The 12897-nt window shown below is 44.8% G+C and overlaps 1 protein-coding gene across 7 annotated transcripts in view; it reads left to right on the top strand.

Annotated features, from left to right (window-relative positions):
- GRIPAP1 (GRIP1 associated protein 1) overlaps nt 1-12897 on the top strand; it is a 78804-nt gene that overhangs the window by 38373 nt on the left and 27534 nt on the right. For 5 of the 7 annotated variants that reach the window (XR_014491766.1, XM_083356721.1, XM_083356723.1 and 2 more), the window contains 8 exons: nt 221-355; nt 1604-1699; nt 2997-3230; nt 4024-4137; nt 4326-4403; nt 7437-7532; nt 10435-10491; nt 11908-12007. Coding sequence is in view for 6 of the 7 variants with exons in the window: in XM_083356721.1 (XP_083212847.1) it covers nt 221-355; nt 1604-1699; nt 2997-3230; nt 4024-4137; nt 4326-4403; nt 7437-7532; nt 10435-10491; nt 11908-12007 (910 nt within the window). In the remaining variant the exon portion in view is untranslated. The remainder of the gene's footprint in view (nt 1-220; nt 356-1603; nt 1700-2996; nt 3231-4023; nt 4138-4325; nt 4404-7436; nt 7533-10434; nt 10492-11907; nt 12008-12897) is intronic. The other 2 variants (XM_083356722.1, XM_083356725.1) reach the window with 1 other exon arrangement.

Consider the following 12897-nt stretch of genomic DNA (forward strand, 5'->3'; position numbering starts at 1 on the left):
AAAAAAATACTTGAGAGTAGCGTGTGGAAATGTGCTCGGGTATGAGGAGCGTGGTGGGTGGGAAATCTTATGGTTTGTAGTTCTTTTTTAAGGGGGAAAAAACCCCACGTTGTTGACAGGTTTGCTCTTTGGAAGGTAGGCCTGAGTGCCATGTGATTTTTCTGAAAGGACTGTTAACTTTCTCCTTCTTCTCTTGCCCTGCTGCATTCTTGCCCTGTAGATCCAGACATCTAAGACTCAAGAAATGAATCTGATGCGAGAACAGGTGGCAGCATTGGGAGATGAGCTGCAGCAGCGTCAGAATGAGAAGGAGGTGTTGGCTGCCCAGTGGGATGACCTCAACACACAGTTGCAGGTGGGCCAAGGCATTAGATCCATACAGGCCCTGTGATAGCCCCAAGCACCATCCTGCTGCTTACAAGGCCCAGCCAGCTCTCTGCATGTCTTGTATTTCCTTCCTCCTATCGCCTTTGAGCACACTATGCAAAATGCCCCGTTTCGAACCTTTATGGCACGGAGAGAAAGAAGGAACAAGAAGGTAAATATTAATGGTACAAGAGGATCGTTTTATTACTCCTCACACCCTCTTGCCAGTGATTTCATTTTTTACACTCGCCTTCTGATTATTTGATCCCTTTACCTAGGGGTCCCCAACCCCCAGTCCGTGGACCAGTACCGGGCTTCAGCATGCCAGCAACCGGTCCGCACAAACAAGCAAAGCCCCATTCGCAGGATGCAGGCAGTACACAAAACCCCGCCCCCTCCGGTCCGTGGAGGAACCTCTCTTCACAGAACCGGTCCCTGGTGCCCAAAAGGTTGGGGACCTCTGCCTTGACCGATCACTTCCTCCTGCTCTTGTTGCCCTTCCAACTGCTACCTAGGTTCCGGACCCCGTTTTGGTGTGTTAGCAAAGTTCTTCCCAATATACCCACATACTTCCATTTCAAATGGTATTGGTATGTTAATCCTGAATCTATTTTAAATTTGTCAGTGTGAAAGGAGGCTAGGTAATTCACCCGACCAATTCCCATTTTCACTCTTACTTTAAAGGGGTTAGCATAGGTCAGGGGTCAGCAACCTGAAACAGTGAAAGAGCCACTCGGAACCGGGAAAAACTGGGAGACGCAAAAAATGTGTGCGCATGTGCGGACATGCGCGCATGCGCAGAACAGGGTTTGACTGAAGAGTGGAGCCAAGGCGAGATATGCACCTACCCTGCATATTTGAATTGATTGGTTGAACTTTTTTAGTCCCACTTTTTTTGGGGGGGACTGCACATGGCAGAGGACTGGGAGCCGCAGGAGACGGTTGAAAGAGCCGCATGCGGCTCCGGAGCCGTGGGTTGCAGACCTGTGGCATAGGTGTAGAATTGAAGTGGGATGCTTGAAGTGCTTTATGTAGTTGGCTACTATAATCCTTTTGATATTTCAATAATATGGCTTTGGGCCAGGGCTGTTTTGTGATAGTTCTCTGTTTAAATGTTTTTGGTCTTGTCATCTTCTGTCAGAGGCAGTGGACAGCCTCTGATAAAACCGTGGTGCAGATAAACAAAAGGGTTGTTTTAGAAGATAGGATTTTTCATTATCTTCACCTTTTATTGTAGGAATCACTCCGGGGCAATGCTCGTCTTATGGAGCAAGTTCAAGAACTTGGACAGGAAAAGGAGAGATTATTACAAGAGCTTGATGAAGTAAGGAAGGTAAGCTAGAGTGGAGGTATACATCGTAGCTCATTCAGACAACTACAAATATGGCTTGATATTTGTATATGAGCAGAAGAATGCCAGACTATGGCCTGCTTCTTTCTCCCTTTCTGCGTTGAGGTTTCTAAACTAATTTCATTTGTCTTCAAAGCACACTACCATTTGGCAAAAATCCCTTAAATCAGGATGTCAAATAAGGGTTTACGAGTTTCTACTCTGAATTAACTATGATTCAGTATTTTGTTTATGAGCAGAAGCTCATAAAATTTGGAGCAAAATAGAATAGAAGAAAGTAAAGGACGAGGAGGAATGGGATAAGGACATTGAAAGAAGAGGAGTAGCTAGGGGAACATTGCAAGATGTTAAAATAGTATCTGCTGGCTGAGAAAGCCGTTCCATTTTTGCCTGATTTTCTGGCTTTCTCCAGAAAGAGGCCATAGACTTTTGAAATTTCTCAGTGCAACTGTGAAGACTAGAAATTAGTGCTTTGTGTTTTTAAAGAAGCCAAGGATTTTGGTCTCAAAATGCAAATTTTATTTATGCTTCTCAAGATAAACAGCACCTCTGTTATCAACCTTTTAACTAAAACCTTGGACATATTATAGGCCTGCACCCCACCTTCATGAGGTTGGTCTTTATAAACCAAACTGAAGTATGGGGTCCTTGGCGCTCTTAGTTATTTTCTTGTAGACATTTCACTACCTTAAGTAACATCATCAGCGCTAGAAAGTAGTGCATTTTCCACCAAGGATCTCACAGTTCAACCCTGAGCTACAAATACTCTCTTTTATTGAAACTAAAGTACGGGTAGTCCTCAACGTACAACCACAATTGCGCCAAAAATTCATGTTGCTAAGTGAGACATTTATTCAGTGAATTTTGCCTCATTTTACAACCTTTCTTGCCCCACTTGTTAAATGAATCACTGCAGGTATTAAGTTAGTAGCACGGCTATGAAGTGAATGTGGCTTCCCCATTGATTTTGCTTGCCATAGGGTTGCAAAAGGGGATCCCATGACACTAGGGACATGGCAACCATCATAAATATGATTCAGTTGCCAAGCATCTCAGTTTTGATCGTTCGACCATGGGGATGCTGCAGTGGTCTTAAGTGTGAAAAACGGTGATTATACACTTTTTCAGCATTGTTGTAACTTCGAACAGTCACTGAATGAACTCTTGTAAGTCGAGGATTGCCTGTATACTTGGTCTTCTACTCGGGGGCGTAGAGGGATGAGGAATTTTGTATCTGAATCCTTATTGCCCGGACTTCCCTGTTGGAAGTGGGGTGTAGTGCTGTGCATGTGCTTTCCAGACAGCAGAGAAACGCAAGGCCATGCTAGATGAGATGGCCATTGAGACCCAGCAAGAAAAGGGGCGCCACAAGGAAGAGCTCAGTAACCTCCGTCTGCAGCATGAGAAAGAGTTGCTGGCTGTGAGGGCGCGCTATGAGCGGGAGCTGCGGGAGCTGCATGAGCACAAGAAACGGCAAGAGGACGAGCTGCGTGGCCAGCTCAAGGAGGAGAAGGTATGAGTTGAAGGCACCAGGGGCAGCGTCTATGACAGGGGTAGGCAACCTTGGCTCTTTTATTGACCCGTGGACTTCAACTCCCAGTATTCCTGAGCCAGGTGGCTCAGGAATTCTGGGAGTTGAAGTCCACGAGTCGTAAAAGAGCCAAGGTTGCCTACCCCTGGTCTATGACGACTCACTGCAGCCAGGTGGGCGTTACCGGGTAGGCGTGGCCATCTGAGTGCCGCCAGGTGGCATGGGTGAGTGGGAGTGGCCTAATCCTTTGCGTCGATCCGCCCATGCCCACTCACCCACGTTCACCTGGCGGCACTCAGATGGCCACGCCTTCCCAATCCCGCCCACCTGGCTGTAGTGAGTCATCCCATTCCCCCAGGGGCGCATTCAAGGCTTCAGGATCAGAAATTTGATCTGTCTTCCTGCCTTTCTCAGTAAAGTTGAGCATTTCAAGGCACATTCTCCAAGGGAGCAAGAACTTCCTAAGGTTAGGAGAAGGCGCAAGCAGCAAAGATTGTCTAAAATTGATCAGCTGTAAATTCTAGGTAAGCTGCTGCCTAGGTTACAACTGTTAATGTGCACAATATGTTGGGGCCAAGAAAGGAAATCACTGGTATGGCTTTGCTAGGAAGGATCACCAAGGGAGCTTTGGATCTCACACTAAAATAGTGAAATTTTGTTATGTTTGCGGGGGGTGGGTGGGTGTTTTCCCATGGGACAAAGGACACCCTTGATGTCTTTAATTTCCTTTCCTTTCTGAATTGTCTGCATTCTTTTCCTTCCTCTTCTTCATTAGGCTCGTAGCCAAGAACTGGAATCCATGCAACAAACCGTGGAGGAGCTACGGCTCCAGATCCAATCCATGGATGGCACCAAGGGCTGGTTCGAGCGGCGGCTTAAAGAGGCAGAGGTACTGACTTGGAAGATATACGGTGCAGTAACTCCTTCCAGTTGTGGAAATCCGTTTTTTGTGTATCTATTGGTTCAATTTTACATCTCAGTACTGGGCCATAAATTAGAGTTGGTATTCTCTGGATGGGCCAGTCAGGTACCCTTCTAGTCTTTTACTGAGCATCCGATTTTTGTCCTCTTCCCCAGGAGTCGATAGAGAAGCACCAGCAGGAACACATGGAAGCCCTGAGAATCTGCAAAGAGCAGCATGCAGCTGATTTACAGGTACTGGGGGGGGGGCCCCTGCGAATTGTCTATTCCTCCCCAGGCGTGAGAAACGACAGAGATTCATTTGCTTCCATGCTGTCTGGCAATAACAATGCCAATTTCTCAGTTAAGGGGTTTTGTCTCCTTCTGCCATTTAGGTGTGACTTATTGCACCCAATCGGTTGGTACGGTGCTGATGTGAAGATCAGCCTGCTTTCGTCTACAGTGGACTGGCTGCTAGGTCTAATGAATTTCTGGTCCCTTCCAGACAAGGTTAATGTAAGACATGGGCTAGGGCAGGGGTAGGCAACCTCGGCTCTTTTATGACTCATGGACTTCAACTCCCAGAATTCCTGAGTCAGCATAGCTCACTCAGATGAGCATAGCTGACTCAGGAATTCTGGGAGTTGAAGTCCATGAGTCATAAAAGAGCCGAGGTTGCCTACCCCTGGGCTAGGGGATCTGGGAATTGTAATTCATAAAATCTGGAGGGCCACAGGTTCTCCACCCATACAATTCTGAAAAATACGCCACGGCGCTTTTCTGAAATGCTCAAGAAGAACCTCTTTTGTGAATGCGAATGAGTGACTTTTTCTGAAAACTTTTTACACGAGTTTTTATCACATTGGATTCCTGATTGAGTTTACAACTATAGTCCGAAAAATCAACATTAAAAGAGCATTTTAAAAATTGGAAAAGGTACATAGTATGTCTACGTGTTTAAATAAAGAGTTGTTGTTGTTGTTTGCTTGAGAGCACTGATTTTAGATAAGACTTTTTTAGGGGGAGAAATTCCATAACTGGATTGCTGTAGGCAGAAATGTTACCTTTGTCCTTGATATCAACCTTTCCTTTGATTAGTTGCTGAGAGAAAGGCTGGAAAGTGTCAAACTGCTCAAGACTTTGACGGTAAACTCGAGTGCAAACACTTTTGTCATTGAAACCTTTTTAAAATAGGCAGGAGGTGAGCATTTATCTGTTAATTGTATCTTATATTCCAACCTGGCTAAGGGACTAGGCTTGAGCAGATATCAGAAGAATGAGGAAATGTCCATATTTAAAGTAAGTTTTGTGTTGGGAAATCTCTGGTAGATGTCCTGATCATCCTTGGAGAGGCAAGTATCCTCGAGAAAAGAAAAAAAACCCTTCTGAGTTGCCGCTCCCTGCTGTCTTCTCTTGTTCAAGCTTTTCAAATTAATAAAATAGCCATAAGGTAAAGGTAAAGGTTGCCCTGCACATGTGTGCTAGTCATTTCCGACTCTAGGGGCCGGTGCTCATCTCCGTTTCAAAGCCGAAGAGCCAGCGCTTGTCCGAGGACGTCTCCGTGGTCATGTGGCCGGCATGACTAGACGCCAAAGGCGCACGGAACGCTGTTACCTTCTCACCGTAGTGATCCCTATTTTTCTACTTGCATTTTTTACGTGCTTTCGAACTGCTAGGTTGGCAGAAGCTGGGACGAGTAACAGGCACTCACTCTGTTACGCGGCACTCGGGATTTGACCCGCCAAACTGCCGACCTTCTGATCGACAAGCTCAGCGTCCTAACCCACTGAGCCACCGCGTCCCTTAAAAATAGCCATAGTAACTATTTAAATGCAGCTTTCCCAGCTAGTCTGGTCTTTGGCTTTCTCTTTAGTGGAAACAGGCATTCCAGAGGTAGCTGGTGGCAAAACACCCAAGGGCTTTTGAAATAATATTGCTGAGGTGGAATTTTAATCTGCTTTTGATTGGTGTTTGATTTGTATGGCCTACAGCAGAGTTCCCCAAACTTTTCAGCTTTGTGGACTGGGGGAGTGGGGTGGGGTGGGGGAAAGGGAGAGCGGATGGTTCTGCATGTGCATTGGGCAAGAGCGCATTCAGGTGAGTGGGGATGTGCCCGTGAGCTCACCCGCCACTTCTGGGGCCTGGTTCCGAATGGCTCAAGGCTCAGTAGTGGGCCATAGCCCAGGGCAAGGGTAGGCAACCTTGGCTCTATTATGACTTGTGGACTTCAACTCCCAGGATTCCTGAGCCAGCTTGGCTGGCTCAGGAATTCTGGGAGTTGAAGTCCACGAGTCGTAAAAGAGCCAAGGTTGCCTACCCCTGGACCAGGGGTTGGGGACCCCTGGTCTACAGTGGAATGGTTAGGCAGGTTAATATCAGTCTTCCTCAGGCATGTTTAGTACTACAGTCCCCAAGATTCCCAGCCAGCACATAGCCATTGGCAAAGGCAGTGAATCACCTATAATTTAAAGGGGACTTTGTAGCTCACCTTAGCCTCGAGTGTTACATTTGTGGTGCTGATTCTCCCATCTACCAGCACCAACCTCAACATTATCAGTCTTTTGGTCCCAGAGAGGTGCTACTTGACAAATTGAAACCTGTTTAGCTATTGTGCGTTTCCCCTCCATGATCCCTGAACTTCCCCACACGTTTATGGCGGCAAGGGGTGGAGATGGGAAGGGAAGATAACCAGGACTGTTTTAATAAAAATCATGCCATGCTCAACCAACATCCATCAGAGTTCCTTCAAGAATCCCTGAAGCATCTTTGGATGATAAATGCAGGCTGTTAGCCTGAAAATGTAGATTGCGATGCCACGTCCAGCAACTCTTAAGGTTTAACAGTTCTTGCTGTTGAACTGGATGGGATATTTGCAGCTAATGTGCAGAGCAGCGGACGGGAGCCCTTGGAGAGGAGAATTATTGAGACGGTGGCTATAGAAATGGAAGGAAGAAAGGAAGGAAGGAAGGAAGGAAGGAAGGAAGGAAGGAAGGAAGGAAGGAAGGAAGGCTCAATATGTCAACCATCCCTTCTCTTTCTTTACGCTTTTCCTGTTTTCTCCACTGCTGCCTCTTGGGCTCCTTTCACATGTTAGCTGCTTTTTCCTTCAGCGATGAAGAGTAGCTACACAGCAGATTTTAGCCATGCAGTTTGTGCTTTTTCCCTGGAAATGTCTTCCTCAGCCAATGGCATTTTCCACGTAAGAGGAGTAATATGGGAATCTTCTTCTGCCTTTTAACTCTCCTTACCCCTGCCTCCCCTGCTCCAACTGGGTTGTTTCCTCTGCAGTTAAAAGACCAAGAGGTGGAAGCAACTAAGGAGAAACTGCGAGAGATTGAAAAAGCCAGGAATGAGCACATGGACACAGTCCACCGGCTGAAGCAGGTGTGTATTGCCCTGAGCCTGCCAGCTTCCTCCTGGAACCGGTGCTTGGCAGCGCGCACTTCCTTCGACCATCTGTTCCCTCTCTTCCTGCCAGGACTTGCCCACCTGCTGAATTATGTCTCCTCCTCCAAAGTGGTTGCAGTACACTGGCATGGATAGACAGATGGTGCTGCTGTCCCTCTCCAATTCATGTATTCAGACTAAGGTTTTTGCGGTGGGTTCTTGGAGCGTTAAGAACACGGGCTTCCAAACAATGCCGTTCCTGGTTGGCTTAGAAAGAAACTAATGACTACTACATCTGAGCGTAGAACGTCTCATCATATTAAAAGAGCCTTGGTGGAGCAGTGGGCTAATGCCTCCTTAAGTAACACCAGCTGCCTGCAATTAGTGCAGGTTCGCATCCCACCAGGCTCAAGGTTGACTCAGCCTTCCATCCTTCCGAGGTAGGTAAAATGAGGACCCAGATTGTTGGGGGGCAATTAAGCTGACTTTGTAATAATGCCGCTTGGGGGGTTGTGTGAAAGCCCTAACAAGCAGGCATATACATAGAATGAAGGCTACTGCTAAGCTTGTAAGCCGCCCTGAGTCTTCGGAGAAGGGCGGGATATAAATGGGATTAAAATAAAAATAAATAAATAAAATATTCAAGAGAATGACTGAATCACAGAATGTTAAGGATTGGAAGGAGTCTTGGAGATCATCTAAACCACCCCTCCTCCTAGTGCAGGAATTCACTATTTCAGCAGCGTGTAACATGGTGCCAAAAGAAAAATGGCGGCGGGGTGGTGGTGAAATATATTTTGATACTAGGCAAGCTTTCTTTAGACTTGGGAGGGTAGAAGCAAATTCTATACAGATTGCTCTTTTTTTAGTTTCTGGATGTGACCAGCGGAGCTCTTACTTGCTAGGAGAGGAAAAAAGCTGCTTTCCTGTAGCTAATGACAGATGTCAAGCGTGTGAGTGCGCTGGCCTTTAGTTCAATAATCCCAATGCAACTATTCAGGCATCCCCTTATCCCAGTTTAGAGAATAGGATTGTTGTCATCCCTTCAAGGGAGGCTAGGTCAGGAAACAGACACAACAGGAAACATTAGAACTGGGTTGTTTATTAATATGGGCTGGAATAACAAAATCTTGAAAGCCCGATCACTTTTATTTTTATTTTATTTTTTTATTTTAATTCCATTTATATCCCGCCCTTCTCCGAAGACTCAGGGCGGCTTACAAGCTTAGCAGTAGCCTTCATTCTATGTATATGCCTGCTTGTTAGGGCTTTCACACCCCCAAGCGGCATTATTACAAAGTCAGCTTACTTGCCCCCAACAATCTGGGTCCTCATTTTACCTACCTTGGAAGGATGGAAGGCTAAGTCAACCTTGAGCCTGGTGGGATGCGAACCTGCACTAATTGCAGGCAGCTGGTGTTACTTAAGGAGGCATTAGCCCACTGCTCCACCAAGGCTCCTTCCTTCCGTCTTATGCTTTTCTCTTTCCTTCCATCTTATGCCAAAGAAAATCAAATGGGGGCAATTTTTTGTTTCTTTCTCAACCGATCAGATTTTATTACAGACCTAAGCCGGATGCAAACAAAACACCTAATAATAGAAATAAGACATTTTTTCTCTATATGTGTATAGTGTTATAGTTCCGACAGACAGAGGTGAGAATAAAAAAATGGCTGCAGCCATGCGCATTGTAGAGTTGACATACAATAGAAGAACATTAAGTACAGGAAGTCCTCGACTTAAAACAGTTTGTTTAGTCACCATTCAAAGTTACAACGGCACTGGAAAAAAGTGACTTAGGACCATTTTTCACACAACCGTTGTAGCTTCCTCATGGTCACATGATCAAAAGTCAGATGCTTGGCACCTGGTTCATATTTACGACCGTTGCAGTGTCCCGGGGTCATATGTTCCCCTTTTGCAACCTTCTGACAACAAAGTTGATGGGGAAGCCAGATTCGCTTAACAGCCGTGTTCCTAACTTAACACCTGCAGTGATTCACTTAACAACTATGGCAAAATTATAAAATGGGCAAAATTCACTTAAACAAACATCTCACTTAGCAACAGAAATTTGGGGCTCCATGGTGGCCATGTCAAGGACTACCTATATAGTAAAATCTAAAAATAAGAACAAAGATACTAAAATAAATCCAAATAAAATACTATTATAAGAAATTCCAATAATGGCGCAGCGTACCATGCGAATAGTAGCACAAACTGAGAGAAGTTGTGAAGTTATTTTTGAGTCCTTGCCAAAAGTAGTAACGTTATATAGAAATGAGGGGGTTTCTTCTCATGTTTTCCCAGGCTAAGCTCTGGCTTTGTTAAGTTGCCACACACTTCTCAAAAGTCATCGCTTTGCTTTTCTGCAATTTGTGATTGTACTCTTTTTGTGGTAGATGGGCTAATTGGGATTGGAGATAAAGCTAGGGGAAGTCGATTTGGTGCGTTTTTTTCCTTTCATAGTATTTATTTATTTATTTATTCATTCATTCATTCATTCATTCATTCATTCATTCATTCAATTTATATACCGCCCTTCTCCCGTAGGACTCAGGGCGGTTCACAAGGTTATTTAAAAAACAGATACAACAGTTACAAAACTTAAAATCAATTAAAAGAATTATATAAACCTTGCAATAAAACCCCAGTTAAAAAACAGTAAACAGTATGACATTTTCAAAGTGGTAGAAACTCTGCTTCTATCCCACCCCTGGAGTATGAAGGTGACAAAGAGATCCCATCACTTGCAGCTCAGCAGTCCTACTATGCGAAGAGGGGCCCTTGTAAAGATGAGATGAACGGAGAAAGAAATCCTGAGCTGTATTGCTGCTAACCACGTGTGATAGAGACATCATTTTGATTTATGAAGTGAACAGTTATGTCTCTTTGGCAGGAAGTGAAGGACACAGTAGATGGGCAACGGATCCTGGAGAAGAAAGGGAGTGCAGCGGTAAGTTGGAGGGATTCTCCATGGAAATTGGGCGGGGGTCTGGGAGAGTCCACATCATACTTCGTCTGGCTGGTTGAGCTATTGTGACCTCGGCTTGCTGTTCTTTGCTTTTCTCTTTTAACCTCCGAGATGGTTTCATCAGGTAGCTAGGACAGTTTCTGTCTCTGTTCCATTCCCTTTGTGAAGCCTGAAGGAAATGTGAAGTGGAGAATTGCTGGCAAACTATGAGACAAGACTGCTAAATTCCAGTCTACCATCATCAGTTTAAAAAAAAAAAAGAATGTTGGAAACATCAAGCCACGTGAAGCTGGCAGAATTGGCCAACGAGAACCGTTTGGTTTTCTGGAAAGATTTTTATTGTTACTCGGATAATGGAACAAACACCCAACTGATAAAGTCCCTTCACTTTAAATGCATTAAATTACAGTGGAGTCACGCCCACTTCTCTTACTCCACTGAGCTGTGTTTCACGCTGGTCTGGCTTCTCTCCTCACTGTTGCTGGTGATTTAAGCAACCAGAAAGAATAGCGTGAGTTGCTTGAATAAAGATTATTCCAGAAGTTGGAGATGCTTCAGTTGATGGATGGTATCCCCATGGAAAACCTCTTCCTTCCATCCTGAGAAATTAGCCTTGCTGCTCAGATGCTAAGCTATCGGTACATGCCAGCAACCGCAGATTGCTAAATTGTGCAGATGTCTAGCCAGTGCCTAATTCCAAAGTCTTCAAAACTGCCTTTGTTTTACTTTCTGATCCTAACTGTAGTGTTGTGATTCCAAGATTTCCTCATGTCCACCCACATGAATGTACTACCTACACATTTGCAATTCTTATCTTTTTGTATAGAAGAGGTGGTTGTGATCCAATACTAGTGAAAGAGAAGTACAGTAAACCTTAGTGATCACTCGTTCAGTGGCAGTTCAGAGTTACAATGCAGTGACCCTGAACAAGGGGCCTTACGGCCATTCCTCAGAGTTCTTGTTGTGCCCCCACACTCATGTGATCACAATTTGTGCATTTGGTAACTGATGCACAATTTGACAGTCATGGTGTCTTGCAGTCACGTGATCTTCACTGATGGCTTCCGACAAGCAAAATCAGTGGGGAAGCCGACAGGAAGTTACAAGTCATGGTCATGTGACCATGCACAATTCATTTAATGACTGCAACTGGTACTGCCAGAACTAGTATTGTAAGTCAGCATTGTCACATGATTTTACATTTTTTGACCATGTTGCTTAGTGACAGAGTGCCTGGCCCCAATTACGTTAGTTAACTTCCTACATTATGCATGTGCAGGCTTGCTTGCTTATCTTTTGCAAAGAGAATTAAACGGGGGTGGGACAGCCAGTGGTGGGAATAAGCATCAGTGAATCCAGCTTTGATTTCCTCCACATCTCTCTTTTCCCCACGAACAGTTGAAGGACCTCAAGAGACAGCTTCATCTGGAAAGGAAGCGAGCAGATAAACTTCAGGAGCGCCTGCAGGAGATCTTGACCAACAGCAAGAGTAGGACAGGTAAGAGGTGACCATCATGGCTGTGAGGGGAGAGGGGACAACGGCTTGTGTATATAGAAGTTTGGGTATTTTTCCCTCTCCACTTTATACAGTGTTGTAATTCAGCCAGTGGCCCAGCCTTGAATGCAACCATTGGGGTCATTAATTCTCAAATGCAAAGATGGCTTCTTATTCTGAATTTTAGTATCGGAAAGTATCTTTGTGTCTGAGTAACTTCAACCCCTTGTCTAGAATCCCTTTAGTAATGAGCAGTTTTAGTGGGTTGACATTTTGCTCATTTAAGTAATATTCCTACTTTGAGTCATTTTGCCTTCAAAACAAAACTCAAGAAAAGCATTTTTTTTGTTTCATCAGGATGACTAATTCAGCATGTTTTTTCCCCCCAAATGTATTTTGGGAACTTTAGAAATTTGCTTTGAAAGACACATTTACACATACACCTCTGCTGGAGCTTAGACTTTTGTGGTAAAGGCAGCCACGTGCCAGCATTTCTCTACCTTTGCTCCCTGTGGAGAAAGAGCAGGCACAATGATCCATTTGCAGCTGTTACAGTATGAGTTGTGCAATGGTTTGCCAATAAAATTGCTCATATTTGCAAAAATCTGAGCTCTACCTGAGCATAACAGGAAAAGTTGATTGCATAAGATTCTATAATGCTATCAGATTCATTTTTGGCTTCTATCTAGACTCAAAGGGAAGGATATGGTGGGATGAGATCCACCACTTGTGGAGGGAACTCTAGCTCTACTAGTTGGGTTCAGGAGATGGCCAGCACCTCACTAGGAGAAGGGGTGGTACCAGTCGCTTTAGAGGTGCAGTATATTTCTTGTTAAAGAAGACTTTCCTGGATCCAAGCATTGGACAGTTTCCATTGCATCTCCAACCTTCCC

Source organism: Vipera ursinii, assembly GCF_947247035.1.
Source record: "Vipera ursinii genome assembly, chromosome: 2".
NCBI lineage: Eukaryota > Metazoa > Chordata > Lepidosauria > Squamata > Viperidae > Vipera > Vipera ursinii.